Source organism: Aythya fuligula, chromosome 1, assembly GCF_009819795.1.
Source record: "Aythya fuligula isolate bAytFul2 chromosome 1, bAytFul2.pri, whole genome shotgun sequence".
Lineage (NCBI taxonomy): Eukaryota > Metazoa > Chordata > Aves > Anseriformes > Anatidae > Aythya > Aythya fuligula.
The window spans coordinates 54,329,003-54,352,338 of NC_045559.1; the positions used below are offsets into that span (position 1 = coordinate 54,329,003).

At 54.1% G+C, this 23,336-nt stretch overlaps 1 protein-coding gene across 2 annotated transcripts; it reads left to right on the forward strand.

The window, feature by feature from the left end:
- Positions 1-8,942: 8,942 nt before the first annotated feature.
- On the forward strand, positions 8,943-19,467 carry CBX6 (chromobox 6). 2 transcript variants are annotated; one of them, XM_032207876.1, is made up of 5 exons: positions 8,943-9,068; positions 9,259-9,302; positions 9,460-9,525; positions 9,669-9,735; positions 16,632-19,467. In XM_032207876.1, the coding sequence occupies exons 1-5, from the start codon at positions 9,000-9,002 to the stop codon at positions 17,553-17,555; spliced, it is 1,170 nt and encodes a 389-aa protein (XP_032063767.1). In that variant the 5' UTR covers positions 8,943-8,999; the 3' UTR covers positions 17,556-19,467. The 2 variants fall into 2 exon arrangements, with proteins under 2 accessions (XP_032063767.1, XP_032063766.1); XM_032207875.1 differs by having other exon boundaries at positions 8,945-9,068; positions 16,578-19,467.
- Positions 19,468-23,336: the final 3,869 nt, after the last annotated feature.

The window sequence follows — 23,336 nt, forward strand, 5'->3', positions numbered from 1 at the left end:
CAGTGCTTTTAGGGTGGGGCTAGGGAGGGGTTACTTTATCCCTTAAGGAAAAAAAATCCAAAATGTCTCCTTAAAATGTTTACAGAGACCTTTTCTTTTTCCTCCTTTTTCCCCTTTCAGATACGCAAAAAAAAAAAGGGGGGGGGGGGGTTGGTGTTGCAGCATAGGGGGTGTGTGTTTGTCATCGCTTTGTCCATCCGAAAAACTGACAGCCCTTTCCCTGGCAAAGACTCCCCTCCTCGATGTGAAAGCAGCGAGCTGAACAATTCCCCTTTTATCCTGCTAAGTGGCGGCAGCTGCGTTTGTGGGGAGAGGGCATGTGGAGGTGGAAAGAGAGCTGGATCTCCAGCCTGCCGCCTTGTTCTGCAATTGATATCCCCTGGATAAAGATATTTCTCTGTGCAGTGCTCTTCCCACCTTCCTCCTCCCTCTCTTCATCCAGCAGCGAGAGGCGATGGATCCTACCTGTGTAGATAACTCCAGCCTGTTCAGACTTTCTCTCCAGTGCTGTTTTCCCTGTGGCCTGCTGTCAGGACTTCAGAGCTGTGTTTGCCTGCCTGTGGTAAGTAAGTCTGTGCAGCACAGGTCCTTCCAGCCGGCAGAGGTTTCTCCGTTTGTTTGTCGGTCGTGCAGGAAAGCCTGAAATGCATCCCTGAAATCTCTAGATTGGCTCCCTAAATTCGATTTGCCCTCATTAAAGCTCAGAAACCCAGCCCAGGCAAGACATACCGCTCTGTCTACGCTAAACAAGATTTCCAGGCTTGTCTGTGCTGTGTGAGAAATGCGTTACGGAAAGTGGGGTGTTCTTATCCTTTGCCAAATTCTGTATTAATGACAAATGCTGCCCTGAGTCCATGGTAGTAGTTGTTTGAAAACTGACTCCTGCTCCCTGAGAGGAGGGGCTACCAGGACAACTGAAGCATTGCCTGGCACTGCAAAGATATTCAAGATCTTGGCACAGGCCCAGGACACAGGAATTGGACAGAATTGAGCTAGAAACGGACCTTGATTAGCAGCAAATTCTGTTCTTGGATGCCATTGGGAGATCCAAGGTAAACAACATGTGGGGAAGGCATGCATTGGAGTTGAAGAGGGGGAAAAAATCTTAATTCTTAGCAATGAGAATGCTTGGGTTGTGCTGTCGGAGTAATAATCTGCCGTGACTCCAGCCTCCTCACAGTATCTGTGATCCTGTACTGCTTTACTGATGGGAACTTCCCCTTGGAAGGCTGAAAACTCTTTGCCAAGGAAAGTGGTCTGCATTTCAATAGACCCCGCCTGATCTTGCACTTCAAAATGCCTTGTGCTGGACTGCCCGTGACACTTTGAGGTTTTGGAAGAATTGCTGTCTGTTGAGTCGGTAGTCTTAACGTCTGTTCTCGCACGTGCATATTCTCTTCCATTTCGAAAAACCAAGTTTTATTTAACTAACTTAACAGTTTATAGACCTTTTCCTATGGAAAGCAAGACAAGTAACCTAGAGTCTGAGGTGGGAACTGCCAGAGAGAGTGCTGCAGAGTAATATCGGCTGTCACGATTACTGTCCTTCAATCTTTTTTTTTCCCCTTTCCCCACTCCACACGATGCTGTATTTATAGGAAGCTCTGCTCTGAGCTCTGAGGTAAAGACACCTGTGGAACTCCGCAGCGTGCAGTAGTTGCTTTGCAAGGCTTTGGCTGCTAGCCTGCAGAATTTGGGAGCTCTGGGACTTCTGGTCATCCAAACATCTGCTTTTTGCAAAGTGCTTGGGCTGCCCCAAAAACTTTTAGTAAAAGCAGGCTTTATGGCAGATAGGATGTGACAGGGCAGCGTAGAGTTAGGATTTCCCCTTCCACCTCAAAGCTGTTCGAACAGGCCTGTCTCTTACTGTGTCACAGCAGTTTCAGGACTGCTGGGAAGACGCTGAATTTCCGGACTGCTCTCTTGTCTCCCAAAGAAGTGACATGAAAGTTGAATTACGGAGAAATCAGAGAGGGCGAGAAGTGGAAGGGGGGCAGAGTTACGTGGTGGGAGGAAGAGCGAGTGGGCAAGAGGCTTAGAATAGGGCAGAACGGATGAGGTAAGCAGGCAGGCCCAGGATGTTTGTTGAAAGTGGGTGTCTGGAGCAAGGCTTCCGAGTCTGGAGTTGCATTGTATAAACAGGATCGCTCTCCTGCAGCGCGTGGGGTCGCGCAGTCTCTCTCTCTGTCACCCCCTACACACGCACGCACATCTTCCCGACACCTGCCAAACGTGCTGAATACCTGCATCTCTCTCTGCTGTGGCCTGTGGTCTTTCTCCATGGCTGAGTCCACTCACCAGGGTTTCAGCAGGTCAGGCAGTTGCAGAAGCGTAATGTTTAGCTCATTTTTGGAAAGTCATGAACCCCAGCTCATCCTGTTACATTTTCCTGGCATTTGTTGGATCTGTTTTCTTTCATGCAGCTACTGCCACCTTTCTCCTGTCTTCATTGCAGTGTACAAACGCACCAAAAAGCTTCCTATTTACCAAGGTAAACAGGTTTTGGCTGTTTTTTGCTGACATTGGAAGCAGCACCAATCCTGTGGCAGGAAAGAGCTTGTCCTAGTAAACTGGATTTCCGTCTTCTGCTTTTTTTTTTTTTTTTCCACTCACCAGCTGAGACTTCTCAATGTTTTGTTTTGGCATTTCTCTTTAAACATCTTTTCTTCCTCTTGCAGTGGAGTTTTCAAAAACCTGTGGTGTTTTTTTTTTTTTTTTCCCCAAAGATGATACACCCCCCAGCTTCATCTCTTAATCATTTCTTTGGATCGGGCCAGCTTGTGTTCTTCTGGTGACTAATCACCTTGCTGCATGAAGCGTCAAGCGAGATACCTGGCTACCCTGCTGCCTTCTCTACGGGTCACTTAGGAGTTAACTCGTGGCAGGTTAAGATCCAACAAGCTGCATGTGCGTGGGTTTGGTGTGTGTGCGTGTGAGGAGGAGTTTGTGGCAGGAAACTAAGCAGTTGCTGTGGGGTGGGTTTTTTTTTTTCTTGGCTTTTTGTTGTTTTTTTTGACATTCATGAATTCTTGCTTATCTTAAAGACCTTTTGAGAAGGTTTTTCTCTGCTTAAGATGTGGCTCTCTTCCATGCTGTCTGGTGACATGTCATTGTAGACTTCCTTGGTGGAGCTGGTCTTCAGGGACTTCAAAATTAGCTTTACACCACTTCTGCAGGTGTAAAAATGCATGGGGATTTTTTACTGTTGGTGGCAGGAGAGGCTCTCTGGGTTTACTTGTCTCTTTTCCCCAGTCCCATCCATTTGTGAGTTCAGCCAAAATTGAAAATTGAATTGGGACCTCTCGAGCTAACATATCAGGGAAATCAGATGCTGTGCTCAGAATTTCGTTAAGCATTCCGTTTGATTAGGAGAGCCAGAATAGCATCCAGCTGAAGCAGAGTTTAATAATTCTATTTGAAGCACAAGCTGAGAATAGAAATGGGCTAACTCTCCCATACCTCATTTGGCTCCATGGCTATAAACAAGGAAAACAAACTCCAGCCAGTGAAAATTACTGAGATGTGCTCGAGGAACCAAACTTCTCCAAGAACAGTTCCATGTAGGAATTTACCAGCCGTGTTTAGGAGACAAGTTTTTCATAAATCTTCTCACAATAGAGTCATTGTGTATGATACGACAGGACCGAGGGGCTTCTTGAGACTGGAAAACCTTCACTGTTAACACTAGTTGAAAAAAAATAATAATAATTGGAAAGGACTGCCTGTGTGCCTGGCAGGTTAGAAACTAGATGTTACTGCTTGGATATGTAAGTGATGCCTTGGAACAGCGAGTTGCAGCACGTAAATAGTGACATTAAGGAGCCTCGTAGCTCCTGCATGCTCCGTATTGTCCTGCCTTTGCTTGGGGGCCCTCTCGCTTGTGAAGTCAGACCAAGGTGTTTGTTTTATTCTCTTCTTTTTCAAGCACAGCCAGGATACCGTTGTGAGGACACCCAGGTGCCATTCTGTTTTCCAAAGAAAGCCTGAATTTGTTAGCGACTTGACCCTTTGCTTGTGTCAGAGGCTCCGAAACAGAAAGAAGCTTGTTGAGAAATGAATGGCTTTTTTTATTTTGGTTGTTGTTAGTGTGGTGAAACTGTCCAGAATTGTTCTCCTGGTGTTTCTTTTTGACTGAATGTGTAAAAATGTTTGTTCACCTCGCGGGGGGCCAGCGGCACCAGTACTGCTTCCTGCTGTACACCAGCTAGTGTGCTTTGATGGTTTTACTGGAATAGAGACGGGAGGCCTCGCACGGGACAAAAAATAGGCAGGGTAGCTCATGCAAGACCCTCAGTGGTAGCCACAACAGAGGCTGGGGTGCGGAAGACAGCAGCGAGTGCTGTTAGCCACATCCATGTATTTGAGCAAAGCTCGATCTGCCATTGCCTCTCCACCCTTTCCTCTCAGGCTTTAAGTTTGTGTTTTCTGAAGTAAGGAAAGCATTTTGGGGGGGGAAACCTCCTTTTCTACCCCTCTTCTGCTCTTCCCTTGCTTCCCCACAGCCTGGGAAGAAGAGGGCTGTTGGGCTCCGTAGGAAAATAGCGGGGGCAGCTGCGTGTCTGGGGGAAGGGAAGGAAGGAGGTGCCTCAGAGTTGCTCTCGCTCGGCTGCTGAGGGCAGGCCTCGGGGTGAGCAATTAGCAGCGTGCTGCACGAGCAGAGAACTTGCAGTGAAACTCAAGGCCCATCTAGGGCCGCAGGGGCCAAAACCCCCTGATTAAAAGCAAATGCTGAGGTGATAAACCTGATTTTATTTATTTAATTTTGGTAATTGATCATGTTGGTGTTAACTGCCATCCATTGAAGCCCAGTTCAGTTACGAGCAGCTAAATTAAAGCAGCCTGTTCCCTACAGGCTCCACGTGCTGCTCGCTTGGCTGTGGGTTTGCCTCAGTCCCTACGAAGAGGAGGAAAATCCCATGATGGGGATGGGGAAGAGACAACTGGGGGATAGAATCAGGCCATGTTCAGGAGCCTCTTCTCCTCCAGCACCTGTGATCCCTTGCATCAGCGGATGGATGATGGTGTTGAGCCACCCAGATTCCACCCAAATAGCTGCTTAGGATAGGAACACCTCTGAAACTGCCAGAGGGAAAGAAGCAATCACTTCAAGTTCAGTTCAGACCCTTCAGATCCTTTCCCGTAACAAGTACTTCCTGAAGGGATGACCTTTTCTTTCTCCTCCAGCCCTCTTCCCTTGCACCCTGGCTTTCAGCACCGTGGCTTATCGGGGATGATCCCCAGGGAACGCAGCTCAGTGGGAGTTGGGGATGGCTCTTAGGGGAGAGACGGATCACTACCAAGACGGCGTGGGTAGGTTCTTCTCTGCTGAGATTGTTGCTGTCTGCCGTGGGCCACCCTGCAAAGACTGCAGGGGTTCTCGTCTGAAACGTGCTGTGGGTGCAGGCTGAGAGTGCCAGACAGGTGTTGGAGAGAGCTCACGAGGCTGTTGAGAACCTCCAGCAGCTCATCTCGGTACTGGGGTAGCCGAGTTTTGACTAGGAGGGGGATTTGGGAGGAGGAGGAGGAGAGCCTTTTTTGTATTATTACTTTATTTTTAACCAGAAAATGTAGTGTCAGCACAAAGGAGCTCTTTGCAAATCTGTCAAAATGTTAAGCAGCTTTTTTTTTTATTTTATTTTTTTAAATTTTTTTGCTTTTAAGTCTGAAGTATGTTTTGAAGCACTTTGGAAATGCAAAGCACTAGGAGTGCAAAGCACTCCTTATCGTCTGCCTAAAAGTGGCGTTTGAAAAAGCGAAAGATGTATCTGTTTCAGGATGCTGGCTGTTCCTTAGCGGTTTTTTTCCAGAGCTGCCACCCAACCCTTCGCTTCCCTCCCATGGCTGAGGGGGAAGAGTTTGCTCCAGCCATGCCGAGCGAAGGAGGGCTCCCCGAGAGGGGAGAGGAGACGTGCAGGGTCCCCAACTCACCTTCAGGGTGCCTGTTGGCTTCTTCCCTGCCGCCTCCTTTCCCTGAGGAACGGGGGGAAAAAAAATGCAGTTCAGTTGCAGCCGGCCTAGTCTGGAACTACGGCCGCTTCTTCCAGCTCTGGGGACATCCGCGTGAAGTTTTCTGTCTGAAGAATTGCACCTTATTAGCCTGGCTGGGGACTGGGGAGGTTCCCGCCCTTGATGCGGGGAGAGGAAGGTGAGGGTGAGCCAGAAGCTGTCTTCAGATTATTCCGGAGGCTCTTTCCTCACCTTACCTCCAACAAAACGGCGACAAAATGACTGAACCGGTTCAGACGAAGCTTTCATTCTGCATATCTCAAGAACCTTTCGAGCAGGCTGAGAGACTCTGCTCCCTTGCCTAGTCAGCTCTACGCTCGGAGGACCCCCGGCTCTCCCAGGGGGGCTCCAGCTCCAACCTTTCCCCTCGGCTTCTCTCCACCATTTGGACTCTTCCGCGCCCTGACTCATGGCACTCGGTGTGCTTCCCTGCTGCTGGGGGGGTCAGGCAGGAAGGAGGGAGGCTCCCCGTTTTTTCCTCGTGTCTCTTCGGTTGTTGCCGTTGTTCCTGTCAGCACGCTAGAGTATCTGAGTCTTTGCACACAGAAAAGCTTCCTTTTGCACAGAACGAGCTTCTAGCTTTTGTACAGACTAATTGAATGTATTTGGGGGGGGCCGGGAGGGGGGGAGAAGTAGGGAGTAAAACCGATTCCAAACAAACCCATCGGAGTATAATGCCTTTTCTGAGCGCGTACGTGCTGTAAACGGAGGTTGCAAGAGCGAAGGGAGGGCAGGCTCACGTATAATTTGACACAAAGTGTGGTTTTATTTTTGTACTGATACGGATAAGAGACTGTACAGCATCTATTTATTTAGATGATTTATGTGGTAAATGTTGCAAACAAAATTATTAAAATATTAAATATGAGAACTGACATTTACTTAATGGCCTGTCCGTGTGGTCATTTACCTCCCCTTCCTTTAATTCTCCAGCTGAACGATTTTCCCCCCCGTCCCTCCTGTTGGTATAAGCACGCAGTGCGGTTGGAAAAAAGAGTGGAAAAATGCGTGTGCGTGCGTGAGAGCGATCAGGAAAGAGAGGGCTGATGAAGAACGGAGCCTGCAGAAGGCTGTTCCCGGCATTACTCACGCCTTCGATTCGAGGAGGATAGGTTTGTATTAATTTTTAACCACTGGGGGAGTTAGAGCTGTACAGAGGTGACCCGGGACAGCTGGCCTTCGGCGGCTCAGGACTGGAAAAGCAGAACGCCGGTCGCAGGGTGTGGGGAGCTCCTGACGCCCTCACACCCTGCGGTGCTGCCAGGACGCTAGCGGAGAGGGTTCCTGAGCCAGTCGCAGCTCAGGCCTGAGCAGAGCGTGGTCGGCAGGGCTGGATGTGACCGGTGGCACTGGAGCAGGCCCCCAGCCAGCCACTAATTCTCTGGCAGCAGCTCGCGAGTCAGGTGGAGGAGGAAGAAGCTGCTGCAGTGCAGCGGGATGGGAGAACCCGCTCCAGAGCCTGTGCCGTCCTTCCCCTGCCAACGCTGCAGAGGCTGGCTGGCGCTCGCAGCTGGGCGGCTTGGCCTTTCCCGTGCGTGTGGTGGTTGGATTAAAGGTTAATCGGGATGCTGTGCGTGTGTGTGTGTATTTTAATAATCTGCTGTTGTGCCACCCCTCCGATCCATGCAGTGCTGGAGAAAACAGAAGTGCTGGAGCGGCAGCGGTGGCTGAGCACCTCTCGGAGCCCTTTGGGTGGAGATGCCAACCCTGCAGGCCACCAGCCTGCAAAATCGTGGGCCTGGGGGCTCGGAGCAGGTGATATCGATATTATTTTATTTTATATCAATAAAGTAAAAATGTTCTCACGCCTCCTGTGCTCAAACGCTGCGTGCCAGGGGTTGTAGGCCTGGTTGCACCCACACATCTTGTTGCTTCCCGACAATTTTCTTGTGAGGACCAGCAGCTGCTCTGGGACCACCAGCTCCTCTGTCTGAGAGTTTTCCTGGAAACGGGAACGAAATAAGGGAAATACCCAGGGATGTGGCTCCTCAGCTGCTGGTTCTGCTCGGAGAGGCCAAAAAGGAAAAAGGCCAAAAAGCCAGGGCTGGGGTGAGACCTGTACAAGGTCTGGGGCCACGCAGCAGGCCTGGGCTCCCTCCTGTTATAGGGGGTGAGGAGCAGGCCCTGGGGAGCCCCCCATTTACTGGGGGCACCTGGATGGGGAGCCTGAAGCGCTCGTTTGTATGGACAGCATTAATCAACGCAATTAAAAACACCACAACACGACGGGTGCTGGCCACTCGCTCTTTTCCAGGCGCCTCACGGTGCAGGATGAGGGCTGAGCACAAACACGGGGCCGTGGGGACCCCCAGCCTGGCTGCCATTTTGTGTCATTTTGGGCTTGGCTGGGGTTCGCTGTTTTTCTGTGGGCATTTGTTGGGTTTTTGGGGTTCACTGGGGTTTGTTGGGCATTATTGGGGTTTAGCTCCCCCCTCCTGCCCCGTTACCACCTGCAAGATGGTAACTGGGGGCGCTTTTACAGGAGCACTTGAGGCGGGGAATCCCCCCCAGCACCCACCCACTTGATTTTTTATGATCATTACTACGATTTTGGGGCCTGTTTCCCTCGCGGCGGCGCCCGACGAGACAGAGACGATGACGCGAAAAGCAGCGAAACGAGGCCTTTTGCACTTTTCCCTCCCATTTTATTTTTTTACATTTTTTGATTCATTCCCCATTTTTTCCCCATCCTTCTACACTTCGCATCGCTCCTTTTCGTACCAACCCCCCCCCCCCGACCCCATTAACCCCCCCCCTTTCACAATTTATTTTTTTTTGGGGTGGGGGGGGAGGACGGGTCACGAGGGGGCGCGCGGGCGTGCGCGTCCCCGCCTTGGGGTTGGGGTTGGGGTTGGGATTGGGGCTGGGGGGGGGCGCATTGGGGGCGGTCGGAGCGGAGCGGAGCGGGGCGGAGCGGTGCAGGGGGGGGGCAGGCGGAGCGGGCGGGATTATTATGGGCTGTGGGCGCCGCCGCCGCCGCCGAGGAGCCCAAGATGGAGCTGTCTGCAGTGGGGGAGCGCGTCTTCGCCGCCGAGTCCATCATCAAGCGGCGCATCCGAAAGGTGCGGGGCCGCTATGGGGTGCTGGGGGGGGTTGTGGGGTGGGTGGGATGCTCCTCTGCCTGCTGTGGGTCCTCCCCCGACCCGCTCTCACCTCCCTTTATCCCCCCTCCCCATCTTTTTTTTTTTTTTTTATTTATTATTTTTATTTTTTTTACCCCCCCCTTCCCCTTCCCTCCCCCGTGTTTTTCAGGGGCGCATCGAGTACCTGGTGAAATGGAAGGGCTGGGCCATCAAGTGAGTGCAATGGGGCAGCGCCCCCCCCCCCCCCCCCCCCCCCCCCCCCCCCCCCCCCCCGGGGGGGGGGGGGGGTGCATGGGGTCTGGTAGGGGATCTATGGGGGTGCTGGGGGGCTCACCCCTTTTGCTCCTGTCTCGCCAACCCGCCCCGGCAGGTACAGCACCTGGGAGCCCGAGGAGAACATCCTGGACTCGCGCCTCATCGCCGCCTTCGAGCAGAAGTGAGTAGGGCCAGGCCCTGTAGGGTTACCCCAGCCGTGGGGTGCCGCAAGGGCGAGCGGGGCGGAAAGGGGGGGGGCGGCCACGCGTCCCCCCACCGCCGGACCCCCTTCTAACTTCTCCTCCCCGCTTCGGCTCCCCAAAGGGAACGGGAACGGGAGCTGTACGGCCCCAAGAAGAGAGGACCGAAGCCCAAAACTTTTCTCCTGAAGGTAACTCTTATTTAAACAACTCGGGCCTAGCCCGCCGCCACCGCCACCACCGCCGGACCCCTGGCGGAGCCGTGCCCTTGGAAGCACCGCGCTTCCGCGCGCCCCGCTCGGGGCAGGGGGCAGGGAGGCACCCGCAGGGCTGTGCGTGGCGAGGCTGCGGTTCCCTGCTCCGGAATCCTTTCCTTTCCTTTCCCCCCCTTCCTCCTTCCTTGCACGGCCTCCTGCCGCTGTCGCAGTAGCAAGCGAGCCTGCCCCGCTCCCCGCTGCCTCCAGCAGCCTCCTGCCACTTCGCAGCGCGCCGAGCGGCCGTGCCGGGGGTCCTGCCGCTTGCTGCTCGCGTTGCAGCGTCTGGGTGCTCCGCGGGAGCCGCGTGGTTTGATCCGTAAGCTGCAGGCTGGTTTGGTTTTGCTGTTAGTTTGTTGGTTTTTTTTTTTTTGGGGGGGGGGGGTAAGGAATGTTTCTGCTGCGTGTAGGGTAGCAGCTGGAGCTGGCGGTGCCTCTCTGATAGACCCTGCGCCTTCGCGAGGAGGTATCGTTGTAGCAGCTCTGCCTTCTTGCAGGGAAGAATGACGAAGGGAGTCCTAGCGCAGCTCTCCCCTTACATTTTTTACTTATTTTTTTTTAATTCGGAAGCCTGGTAGCTGTGTGACATCTATGCGAGCTCTGTGGATTTATTAGTCCAAAGGAAAGCACTCCTTGCTTTCCTTCCTCCTCCCCCCCACAGCCTCCCCCAACTATCTTGATCACAGACTTCAGATGAACGTAGAAGCACAATGCACCTTTGTATGATTAAGGCACATAAGGAAATTCAGAGCTTCCCTGGTTTCGATCCAGTGCGAAGCCCTGGGACGGCCAGAGCGGACCGTGTAGCGAGGTGTCTCCATCACCCAGGCAGTCTGTGGCTTTGAGCAAGTCGTTTAGCCTTTGTGCATGCTTCCCCATCTGTGAAACAGGTTAATGCTCTCCTCTTGCTGACAGCAGCAGGAGCTTTACTCAAGTTAGTGTAGCACTTGAACTGAATGAGCACTGGGAACAACCAGGGTAGGGTGTCACCTCTGCTCCGCTGTGAGAGTGCGTAACGTAGGAGAAATGCAGCAACGGGCGGATTCTGATGCCCTGAGTAAAACCCAGGGGACAGTGGTAATCCTCCGAAAGTCCTGCTGATAGATCCGTCCTCCTTCTCTTCTGTCCTCCGTTCGCCTCTTCTGCTGCTCACAGTTTTTCAGTCTGCAGACACAGAAATGCCAAACGTAAGCGATCGGTACCACCTCTTCATCTGTGTACAGGGAAACTGGACTAGTTGGTTTTTCTCTTTCTGGCAGTCATGCATTAAATGAAACCCTAGTGTGTAGGGATCCAACAATGCAGAGGGAAGCTTAAAGGGAAACCGCTGGCTTAAAATAGGTCTCTGCTTGAATTAAAAAATGCTGGTATTTGTAACACCTGGCATTGTTCGGTGGTAGAAGAGTATCTTCCTTCTTTGTTTATTCTGTGCTTTTGACTTTACCGTGTCTAATCAGTTTATTTTCTTTTGATTCTGAACGTGTTACGGCAAAATCCGTTGCCAATTTTTTGTTCTCAGTCAAACAAACAAACAAAAAAACAACCACAAAAAAAAAAAAGCGAGGGAAAAGAAAACAACAAAAACCCACTCATTCCTCCTCTTCTCCCCCTTGCTCTTTAAAACCTCCCAAACTTGGAACCTGAATTATTCAACAGCATCCTTTGAATCACATCCCTGACACGTTTCCGTGGCACATCTTCCCTCTGCCAGCTTCTCAAATGTTACCGAAAACCCGTAGGTTTGTGTAACTGCTAGGTTTGGTACTTCGGAGAAGGTGGGCCGAGATGAGGGGGAAGACGTGCTCTCCTGAAGGCTGCTGCCCGCTTGGGCAGGGCAGGGCAGAGCCCCGTCGCTCTCACTCCGTTTGCAGCTTGGAGAGACAGAGCTGGTGAAGCTGCCGGTGCTCCAATTTGCCGTTTTCTGCGACTTTTGATCCTGCCTTAAAAAAAAAACAACACCCCGGGCCAGGCAGCGAGAAGTAACCGCGTCTCAGCCAGCTCCATCTCAACTTGTTGGAGCTCTGTTCAGGCAAACCTTGAGCAGCTAGAGGAGCAGCTGGGACCGGCACACGAATCAGCAGGTCGTGTTCGCTCCCCGTGCGGCTCGGTCAAAGCTTCTGGCCTGCTGAAGATGCAGGCGTGGCCTCTGATAACGCCGCGGGGCTGGCGCTGCCGCGGGACGAGCGGGACTCGGCTCTGCCTCGCGCATCGCCAGCGACCTTTGTGGCTCTCGGCTGCGGGATCTCTTGCCAGTGAGAATTTCGGAAGCAGGGGGAGAAATTTGACTCTCGCTTCCCGGAGGGAGCCTTTGGGGTTGGCAGTTAGAACAATATTCTTTTTGATCTGCTGGCTGAGCAGATTAGGCCTGGATGGAGTGACGTTCAAGTCGGAGCCTGGCCTAGGACTGCTATGGCCGACTGGGCTGCCCTCGGCTCGGTGGCTTGCTAGGATCTTCCGCGTGTGTCAGTGCTTGAACTTGGTCTTTTGAGCCTCCAGGAAGGCGTGGAAATACGTGCTCTGGTACACCCTTGTCCCCTGGCCTGCGTGGGTGTTTTAGGTTGCAGGTGGGGATAGGTTTATCCAGGGATTAGTTGTCGAAAGCTGCAGACAGGCACCCGGAGGGGTTTGCAGAAAGCGTTCCAGCAGGTTAGAGGCCCACGCCTTGGGAAAAGCTCTGAAAAGCTGCATCTTCAGCCACCTGCTGCCTTTCTGAGCCAGGCTCCGGTTGCAGAGAGCTGCACAACGCTTGCCCTTTCGACCAGCCTGCAAAGGGAAACCATGGGCTGGGCTCTGCGGGGCCGCTACCGAGATGGCCGGCCCCGTAAGGGACCCCTGCGAATTCCAACAGCAGAGTTTTTGGGCAGGAAATGGGTCTTTATCCTCTGTGTACTAGGGGCAAACTTTCCCACAGCTGAGATCAAGCTTGGCGGGAGGCTGTAATTCTTGGGAGGCTCCTGGTATGCTGCGAGCTTTGTGCCTGGGAAGCAGAGCCCCCGGTCTGAAACGGGCAGCGCGGCGCGTGAAGCTCGAACCCTCCTGCTTCTTTGGCAGAAGCCTTCCTTGAGGACAGGTCCTTCAGCTTGAGGGTGGAGGGGCTGCTTGTGCAAGGTTAGAGAGAGGCACGAACCTCTCGTGCACGCCGTGGTGATCTTCCTCTTCCCCCCTGCTTGGTTTGCTCTTTATGCTTTGCTTTTCCCTCGGCGCGCCGCTGTGAGGAATGCAAAACTCACCAGCTAATCTAATAAAGTCTAGCGCGTGCTATTAAGAGCCAGAGCCCGGTCTCCAGGCTCAGTGGGTGGCTAGCAAAGACTCCCCTTCGGGGTGGCTGGAAATACACTGAGGGGAAAAAGGCTGGAGGAGGTTAATAGGGAGAGATCAGTAACCGAGAGCAGAGCGAAGGAGAGGGGGGCCGAAGGGGCAGAGCAGCGCGTTGTTCTGTCACTTCGCCCTTCCTTGAACTCTGAAGTTGGAGCTGGCTTTCTTTTGATCTCCTCCCCGTTCGTAAATTATCCCCGAGCGGTTTGAAAGCAGCCTGTTCCCCCTTTGTAGCATTTTGTTCCCCATCCAGGAGGGAAACTTTGGTTTATGGCGGGGTTGCTTGGGAGAGCTGTGCTCTGAACTGGCTTGCCGTCGCCTTGCCGCTTGGAAGGCTGCAGAAGAAAAAGGGCAATAAAAAGGCAGAATGGCAGCCAGAAAGGGGAAAGAGGAGCTCTTGCAAGTGCCGTTTGGAACAAGGACTGTGGGAATGCAGGTGGAGAATAAAAGACAAAGCAGAACCAGTAATGGGCGAGAGAGTAGCGCTGCTGTGGCGCGGCGGTGCTACGGGAAATCACTCGATCTTGAAATAATTAACGAGAAATCTGTTGCCTTGCAATCTGGAAGGAAAACAAAACAAAACAAAACAAAAAAAAAGGACCTTGCGAAGGTTTTGATACAAATCAGGTAAGCAGGCCTTCCCAAAGCACGTGTCGGTGTACGTGCTTGTGCGCCTCAGCGCGTTAAGGGAATGAATGAACAAATATGCTCGCTGGGCCTCAAGGGACGTTTATTCAGAAATAGTAGGGAACAAGGGAGATAATACGAGCTCCCAGAGGCAATGGGAAAGAGCTGTACAAGCTAAATAAAGGTGATACATATCCCAAAAGGGAAGCAGGGGGAAGGGAAGCGATCCTAGCAATTGCCTGGCTCTCGTGACAGAGCACTGCAGCAAGCCTCCAGAAGCTGCCTCCTGATGTAGGCTGAGCTGTAAGCCGAGAGCGAATTACTTCATGGCCGTGCTGAGCACTCCTTCAGCGGTGAGCAAACCCTGCGGGTGCAAACAGCCAGCCCCAGCGAGGTAGTTCCCATTTTGGAAGAGTTCTGGGTTGAGTAATGACCCGGTGAGGTGGCCAAGAGGATGGAACAGGTTTGTTGTCAAAGCCTCGGTGCTCGTACAGCTCTCGAGCGTGGTAGAGCAACACACCTGTAGCAGGGAGAGGTATGTTTCCAGCAGCTAAACCTGCATGCGGAGTCTCCTGGAAACAGCAGGTGCACATTGCTTGAAGTTGGAAGCAAGAGAAGGAAATGACCGAGCCCCGAAAACGCCCTGTGCTCTGCAGGGAAGGGACCGGAGGTCGTGAAGTCGATGCCTGAATAAACCTGATCCTGCACTAGGAATACGGAGCTTCGTGAGTGAGAGAGAGCTGTGGGGGTTGGTCTTAGATAAAGCACCCGATACTATTTTTTTTCTTGAAACCTTACCTGGAGAAACAAGCTGAAGGTAACCTGCAGATTTGCATATTGTTCTGTGGAAGTGGTGTTGAAGCTGAGCGCTGGGAGCAGCAGCGGAGCAGCTGGGGAGCTCCCTGCTTACCCTGTCTCTAAAGAGTTTGGCCAAGGAGGTCAACGGATCATGCAGTCTGCGTGGAGAGCACCAAAACGGGAATTTAATGAATGCAGAGAGCTGAAACGTGAGTTGGAGGCAGCTTCAGCCTTGAAGAAGGGCCCCAGAAGTAACTGGAAATGCAGACACGTAGTAAATGAAGGAGACCTGGTTGTCGTGGCACGCTGGGAGAGTCCTAGGCATGGAGCAGTGCCGGGTGCTAGCTGCTCCATAAGCACCAAGCAAAGGCAGATCTCTGTCAGGACAGGGTGGGAGCTGATTGATGTGCACAGGCAGAAAATGGGACAGCAGCAGGACTTCAGAAGTGGCCAGCAGTGACGCTCCCCCTGTCATGGGAGTCTCCACATCATGAGTGGTTGGGGTAGGAGCACGGAGAGTTGAGGCAAGGGGCAGGGAATTCATCCAGAGCTGCTGCGGTGCTCCAGCCTGTCGGATGCCTGAGACAGAACCGTGTCTATCCCTTTTCTGAACCGTTTTGGGCGTGAGGTGATGCGTGAGGCTGAATCCCCGCCGCAGGCGAACCTTCAGTCTGCATTTTCGCGTACGCCAGGGGAAGGAGGCCTCATCCTTGCACTCCTTTTACAGCCAGGATGTAAGGAGAACTGCAGGGAACAACCCAGCCTTAGCCAGGGAGGAACAAAATGTCTTCACGTCCCCGCTCCCTCCTCCTTCAAGGTCTGTGCTTCTTGTTGGGCCCTCGGTGGGAGGCAAGGGGCACGAGGTGACGGCAGAGCTCTCTGGGGCCGCGGGCCCAGGGCTCTGAGCTCATTGTGCAAGAGCAGGCCTGGGCCCCTCGCTTAGATCTGTTAGATTGCTGCCTTTACAAGAACATTTTTTTTTTTTTTCCCCAGGCGTTTCTTCGGTAGGAGGCACAGCCTGCAGGGCGACAAAGGAGATGGTGTTGGAGTGCTTAAGCTCTCAGCTGGCAGGCGGCCATCCCGAGCTTGGCTTGCGTGAGGGGGCAAGCGGAGAGAAAAAGTTGGGGAAGCAAAGCAGCTGCCTCGTAGCACTGCAGTTCTGGTTGTGCCCACGAGATGGGGAAAGCTGCTCGCTAGACGGGTAACGGGAGAGGGGGCTCGCCCCATTAAACTGAGGATGGGGTTGGAATTGCTCCCGTCTCTCAGATTTGTGAACCAAGGTGCTGTCTCCGAGGGACAGAAGAGCTTGGAAGTCTTGTTCCTCTGCCCTGGCTCTTGGGGGGCTGGCACCAAGCAGTTAAGGCAGCGTTGCTCCTGCTGTTTCAATAACAGCCTTTAAAAGGTTCGGTGTTCAAAAGGGCGAAGCAGTGGCTTCCTCGGAGATGCAGTTAAACTTCACTCGATCTCCAGCTCGCCTCATCTCTGGCTTTGAACATCGGACCTTGCTCACCCAGCAGAACAGGGCTCAGCAGCCTGCCTGTGGTCTCTCGTTAAAAATTAAGCTTCGGGTCTCCGCGTTTCTTGTGCTTAGCAAAGACAACTTCCATCAGACCACCCTCACCCACCTTCATCTTTGTTTTTCAAGACCTACTGTGCTTAGTGGAAGAGCAGATATGTCTTGTTGGGAGGGGGAAAGGCAAACTGGATGTGGTACTCTCTGCCTCCCCCTCATCTCTTGCTCATTCCCAGAGGACAGGGGAATGAGCCCCCTCTCTTGAGACTGGATTTCAGTTTGGGACGCTCCCTCAGTGCCAGGCTGGGGACAGAACTGGCAGTCTGGTGCTGAAAGTGGGAGCTCCCGCCAACAGAGCTGCGTTTTTGGGGCCCAGATCACCAGTGGGTTCGAGGGGAGGTGGCGTGGCTGTGTGGTTGTCATGTGTGTGACATGGCATTGCTGTTCCGCGCCCAGTTTGAGATGTGTCTGCATGTAGGCTACCTCTCTGACCCTGTTTTTTTTTTCTCTCTCCCCACCACCGCAGGCTCGGGCCCAGGCGGAGGCCCTCCACATTGGGGATGTACACTTTTCTGTCAAGCCCGGTTCTAGCACCTCGTCTCCCAAGCTCCACTCCAGCGCCGCGGTGCACCGGCTCAAGAAAGACATCCGACGGTGCCACCGCATGTCCCGCCGCCCCCTGCCTCGCCCGGACCCCCAGAACGGGGGGAGCGTGGGCGGCGGGGCCGGCATCCGTCCCCCCGTCTCGCCCTTCTCGGAGACCGTCCGCATCATTAACCGCAAGGTGAAGCCCCGCGAGCCCAAGCGCAGCCGCATCATCCTCAACCTCAAAGTCATTGACAAAGGAGGCAAGCCGGCCAACGGCACCGGCGCCCTGGCTCGGCCCAAGATCCCCTCCCGAAACCGCGTCATCGGCAAGAGCAAAAAGTTCAGCGAGAGCGTCCTCCGCACCCAGATCCGCCACATGAAGTTTGGCGGCTTCTCGCTCTACAACAAGCCCTCCGCCGCGCCCGCCCCCTCCCTGGAAGGCAAAGGGGAGGCCGAAGGCTCCCAGGCGGCCTCCTGCGGGCTCATGATGGGCTCCACCCCGTACGACGCCCCCAGCTCCAGCTCCTCCGGCTGCCCCTCGCCCGCCCCCCACTCCTCGTCCGACCCAGATGATTCCCCTCCCAAGCTGCTCCCCGAGACCCTCAGCCCGGCCGTCCCCGACTGGCGCGAGTCTGAGGTCCTCGACCTCTCCATCCCACCCGAGTCGGCGGCCACCAGCAAGCGTTCCCCCCCGGGGGGCTGCGGCGGGGGGCAGACGCCTTCCTTGTCCCTTTCTTCTTCTGAGCCGGAGCAGGAGGCCGGCGACTGGCGTCCCGAGATGTCCCCTTGCTCTAACGTGGTGGTCACGGATGTCACCAGCAACCTCCTCACCGTCACCATCAAGGAGTTCTGCAACGCCGAGGATTTCGAGAAGGTGGCAGCGGCGGCGGGCGGCGGGGGAGGCGGCAGCAAGTGAGCGAGCCAGGTCCCCCCCCTGCTCCGGGGGGCCGTGGGGGGAGCTCTCCCTGCGAGAAGTCGTGGTGTGAATGGCTGTCCTTGGTTCTCTCCTTCTCCCCTGCGCTGTCCCTCGTCCCTCACCGCCGCCCTTCCTCCTCCTCCTCCTCCTCTTCCTCCTCCCTGCCTGCCCGGAGGCTGGAGGGGGGGGAGCAGGAGGCGGCGGTGGGGCTGGCGAGTGGTTGTTTGTCCTTGAGTGTGGTGTTGTCCAACCGGCGGCGGAGCCTTTGGGCCGCTCTTCCCCCTCCTCCCCCTTCCATCTTCGACAAAAACCGCAGAGGAGCTCCGGAGCCTTGAGGGGCGGACGGGAGAGGACTGGAGCCCCCACCCCATGAGCCTTCCCCCCTCACGGTGCATGCAGTCTCTTCCATCCCTCTATTTCCCCACCACCACCACGCCGACCCTACAGTCCTCGCCCTCCTTGGCCCGCCGCCTGGAGCCGCCATCTCCCACGGTGCTGCTGCTCCAGGCCCCCCGGGGCAAGGAGGAGAGGGGCGTGAGGTGCCTGCAAGGTGCTGGGGACGAAGCTGGGGCCGTGGGGCTGCCCCACACCACAAACCGTCCCACGTCGGCTTCCCCTTCCCTCCAACTATTGGTGCTACCTTGGCAGTTGGCCGGCCGCTTTCAGGTGGCCCGCGCCCTCCTCTTCCTCCTCCTCCTCCTCCTCCTGCATCTTCCGCCTTGCTCAGCCTTGCAGGGGGGAGAGGGAGGAGAAAGAGGAGCCTGCTTCCAGCCAGATCTTCCTCCTGGCCTTCAGCACTTGCACTTGCTTGGGGGAGAGGGCATGAGATGTCCTGTCCCCCCCCGGCCTTTCTATGGTGGGAGCGGGGCTGAGGCCGTGCGTCCGTCCCGCAGCCAGGGAAGAGGGCTCCCCACTGCCCTTTCGGGATCTGAAAGGGCCCGTACAACTGTCACCCAAAGGTGCTGACAAGAAATAACTGTCTCTCTCGCATCAGAAGCACGCGTGTGCTGGTCCTCTCCCCTGAGAGCACCCCTGGGTCGATCCACAAATCCCTTCTCTTTGTCCCTCGCTGGCCCTCCTTTTCCTCATGGCTCCCTCTTGCCCCGACCGCCCTTGTTCGTGTCCAGAACAGGCTCTCTCCTTCTCTTGCCTCTTCTGGCATGCTGGGCTCCGTGTCAGCGGTGGGCATCAGGGTGAGGTGCTGCTCCTTTTCTCCCCTTTCTCCCCCTTCTTGCATGTGGCAAGGCAAAGAGGTGACGATGGATCGACACAGCCTCGCCTCTCAGCCCCGTCCCCATCCCTGGGATGGGGCCAAGGGGTTTTACCTCTACCTACATGGTGCAGAGGTGGAAAAGGGTGGAGGAAGGGGATTCCCTTCTGCTCGGGAGCTTCCCCCCTTGGCACCCCTCTTCCTTTTCCTCTCCTTTAAGAGCTCAGTGGAGGCTTTGGGGATGCGGTCGCATTCACAGCTGAAGCTTAGGGGCAGGGAGAAAGAGACTTCCCCGATCCATTCACCCAGCTAAGGCTTCCTATAACTCGTTGGACTCGTGTGCGTGTCTGTATTAATACCTGCCTGTATTCTTTGTGTCTTTACTTTGGCATCTTTTCCTGTGCCTGGCACACCCGGGGATCCCTTATTTTAGCATAGCCTATCCGTGCGACTGCAGCTTCGAAGCTTGTACCTAGAGGGAAAAGCTCTTCGGGAAATAGCAAGGAGATATTTCTCTTCTTCCCCCTTCTAAACAACAACTATAACAACAAAAAAAAAATCAACTATTTGGAGGCTGCAGGATAAGAGGAGCTTCTTCGTAGGGTGGATGCAAACCGGCCAGTCACTTTAGGTCGTTCAGTTGCTGTTTGGTGTGCGTGTGGTGATGTGTTTCGTTTCGTGGTAATGAGGTCCTGAAAAAAACAAAAACAAAAACAAAACAAAAAACGCAAACCGAAGCGTTTAAGTGGGAGATAAAAAGGGAACTTTAATAGGAAACTCTTGATGTGTTTTGGCCAAGGTGTGTTCGCTTGGCAGAATCCTTTTCCCCAGTGTCTCTTGTGCGGTGTTCTGTGGGGGCGAGGGGGCAGGAGTTGTTTAACTGAAGGGTTTTTGCCTCTCTCCAGAGTGACAAGCGAAGGGGACTGTCTGTGAAGAGCAAAACAGTGGGGTCGTTGTAGGGCTACTCCGCGAGGACCTTCTTCCTGTGGTGAGGAGACGGGGGGGCTTGTTGTGGCAGAGGAACTCGTGGTAGATCCTCTGGAGGAAGAAAGGAGTACGATGAAAGGAGTACGATCCGGCTTGCAGACACAGCTCGGCCGCTTGCGTGACGCATCCCCCCCCCGGGGGGTCACCAGGTGGGACCCAAACCCTGAACCTCTGGATCTGAAACAAAGATCCCGTGCTCTTTTCGGGTTAGGTCGGCTAACCCGAAGGCAGCAGCAGCCTCAAAAGTTCCCTCAGGTGGACGAGCCGCTTGGGGCTGAGCAACCGACCCTCGGATTCACGTGGGTCGCGCTCCCCCTCCGAAATTTTTGCCCATGCTCCGCAACGGGGATGGGAGGAAAAGATCTCCCCGTGCCCTTTAGGAAAGGGCAGGGGGTGGAGGGAGGAGTTTATCTGAAAGTATCCCCTTCCCTTCCCCGTAAGCCCTAGGAAAACAAAAAAAACAAAAACAGGGAGGTAATTCTCTGTGTCTGTGCCATGTTTGTTCTCTTGTTGTTGTGTTTTTAGAGGAGATTTTATGATGGAGTGGAAAAAGTGAAATGATTAGTTTTGCATAAAAAAAAAGAAAAGCTTAAAAAAAATTTCTACAGGGAGAGAGAGAGCGCGAGAGAGCGAGCGAGAGAGAGAGTTTAAAAATGACTAATAAATGCAGTGATTGCACAAACTGTAGTGGTTTTAGACGGTCCTTAGAGAAAAGAGTATTTTGTAGTATCGAAGCATGTGTGTCTGGGATGGTGTTTGGCTTGCTTGAACTGGAGGGAAAGGCATCCTTGGGACTGAGCAGCCGTCTCCTAGCTGAAAAAGGCAAGTTGCGTGTTGGAGGAACCCCTGTCTGCAAACCCTGCCCGTCCTTGCCTCCCGAGTGTCGGAGTGAGTTCCCTTCCCTCCCATCCCTCTCCTGTGAGCTAAGGTGGAGTCTCCAAATGGTTTTTCCCGGCCTTCAGCCAGGGCCGGCCCTCGTTCTGCCCGAGCCTTGGGGCCAGGCCCGCAACACGGAAACAGTTGACTTGACTTTGCATGCACAGCAAGCTGCTAGATTTGGGGTGGGCATGTACCTTTCCTGCCAAATCGCCGTCTCTCCTCTCCCTCCCCCCGAGGATTAAGCCCAGCGGGGGCTCACCTCCCGGCACGCAGACTCGCCTCTCCTCCTTTTAGGGTCTCTGAGCCACCAGAGGTTGGCGTCTGAACAGAAGGTGGCAGGCAGGGGACGCCAGGACAGTTCCCTGCCTGGACTTCTCTGGTGCCCTGGGCTCGGCGAGGGATGTACGGATGTACCGACGCCTCCCGCAGCCCCTGCTGTCCTCGGGAGCTTCCTCTTCTCTCTCCCTCCCTACCCGTCGAGGTCTCTCAGTGCTTCCCGCAGCCTCCCGTCTCGTGCTCTCCTCCCTCCTGGCCGAGCAGAGCGTGAAGCCGATGAGATGCGAGCTCCTTTCGGGGTGGAAAACAGAGAAAAAAAAACAGGCTGTGGTGAGCAGGCCCAGCTGTGGTGAGCCACGACTTGAGTTCTGTTTTCGGAGGAGCGTTCCTCCCCATACCGATGTTCCCAGGGAGGTTTCTGAAATAACCATAACGAAATAACGAAACCCAGTCCTGCTCTTTACCAGGTAGGAGCTGTCTCTGAGCTGAGTCTTCCTAGGGATTTCACTCCCTTTCCTGGCCCCTCTTTGTAGAGGAGGTTTCGGCAGCTGCCTGGAGGCGACCACCTTTTTGGGGGCCTCCTGGTAGAAGAGGAAAAGCTTTCTCTGGGCTCTGCCGTGCTGGGGGTGCTGTCCCAAGTCCCCCCCGCTTCTGCCCGGTCTGGGCCGTGGCATTAGTGAGACGGCTTGGGAGCAGATCTTTCTCCCCAGGGAGGTGTGACAAACCTGGAGCGCGTGTCTGGCTAAGTGCTTGTTTTTTGTTTTTTTGTCCCCTCGCCTCCTTCCCCCCCCTTCTGACAAGACCTTTTTCCTCCTTGCCTGGCGCATCCTTTTACTCCAATGTCGCTTGCTTTCGCTGCATCTTTCAATCGCCCAATAATCGTGCAAGAGCTGGGATCTTATTTTACTTTTTTTATCTAGAAATATCCCAAGATCAAAGGAACGCCCCCTCCCCTCTGCCACCAGCCCGTCCCGTCCCACCCCGTGCGCGCTCCGTGCGGCGAGCCCAAAGCGCCCTCTGTCCTGGCTGCCGTGCTTAAAAAGCTGCCACAGGGCTTCGAGTTCTTCTTCTTTTCTTCACATTTCTCCTTCCAGCAGCAAAAGGCGCTGTTCTTGGTCTGCCTGTGGGAGACCAGGCTGTCTCCGGCAGCTCTTCTGTCCCTTCCAGCCTCTGTGCGGTGCGAAATGGAGCCTCTGCGGGGCTGTCCCCGGGTCAGGGTCCCTCTGAGGGGTTTTCCTCGAACCCCTGTCCCTCCAATGGTGCCGGGGATGGAGGGTTGGAAAGCACAGAGCAGGAGCTCCGATGTGCCACGTGGAGGAAACCAAGTGATGGAAGGGCAGCTGGACACGGTCAGCGCGACACCAGCCTCGGGAGCAGCTGGAAAAATCCGTCTTGCAGGGAAAGAAGGGGCACGGTCAGGACGAGCCCCTGCAGAGACAGCTCCCAACAGGGCCCCGGCTCTCGTGGCTTTGTTCTGAGCTTCGTGGGGCTCTGGCTTTGCCCTGGTATATAGGGCCTGAGGCTGCCCCTCAGGCAGAGCAGAGGCAGGTAGGTTCTCCTTGGCAGGTAGGTGGCCGAAGGGGCCAGCCCGCTGCAGACGTGGCCTTAGGTCAAGTTCTCAAACAGAATAAAAAATAAATAAAAATTGGCCGTGATGACTCGTGTTAGGAAGAAGTCATCATACCCGTGCCCCCCTACTTGCCCCCGTTAGCTTGGTTTGCTGTCCTCCCCTCCTTCCCCCTCTCCCCTGCCGTGAAGCCTTGTTTGCTCCTCAAGAACGGAGGACTCTCTCTCTTACTTTGGGATTTTTTTGGTTTCGTTTGTTTCCCTTTTGGGTAGAAAGTCATCCAGTGGTGGTGGAGGACAGGGGCCTGCCTCATCTGTTTCTTCCTTTCACCTTCCCCAGTGCCAAGCTTAGGCTCAAATCCTGCAGGTTCCTGCAACTCTTCCAACGCCGAGCAGGCCGAGGTTGCCCCACTGAGCTCTGTGGTACTCGGGTGCTTCAGATCCTGCCTGCGCTTGAGTTTTGGCAGCACCAGAGCCTTACTCCTTCTCTTAGAGAAGGGCAGAACGAACTCCTAGAGTGCTGGTGGTTCTGGTGCACCCCATCTGTCCCTTCATTTCCCCCTCACTTGGCATACAGAGTGAAGGCGGTCATTTTTTTTTTTTTTAATTTAAAACAAACCTAAATATGTATCTTGTAATTTTTTTTTATTATTTTGAAAAAAAAAATTGCATTTAAGAATTGTGCACGGATGAATTGTATATCTATATATTTTTTTTTTGTCTTGCATTTTTCATTTTAAATAGTGTTTGCTTTTGTTCTGTTTTTGTTTTTTTCTTTTCTTTTTCTTTTTTTTTTTTTTTTTTTGGTGTTTTGTTTTGTTTTTAATCCAGTTCCCAGCTGGCTAAACTCTGTCTAGAGCGGA

Bases quoted from the DNA above. Each gene is read 5' to 3' on its own strand.
- CBX6 (XM_032207875.1), top strand. From the start codon at position 9,000: ATGGAGCTGTCTGCAGTGGGGGAGCGCGTCTTCGCCGCCGAGTCCATC. The intron at 9,069-9,258 runs GTGCGGGGCCGC...CGTGTTTTTCAG, and splicing joins TCAAGCGGCGCATCCGAAAG to GGGCGCATCGAGTACCTGGT. The intron at 9,736-16,577 runs GTAACTCTTATT...CCACCACCGCAG, and splicing joins CCAAAACTTTTCTCCTGAAG to GCTCGGGCCCAGGCGGAGGC.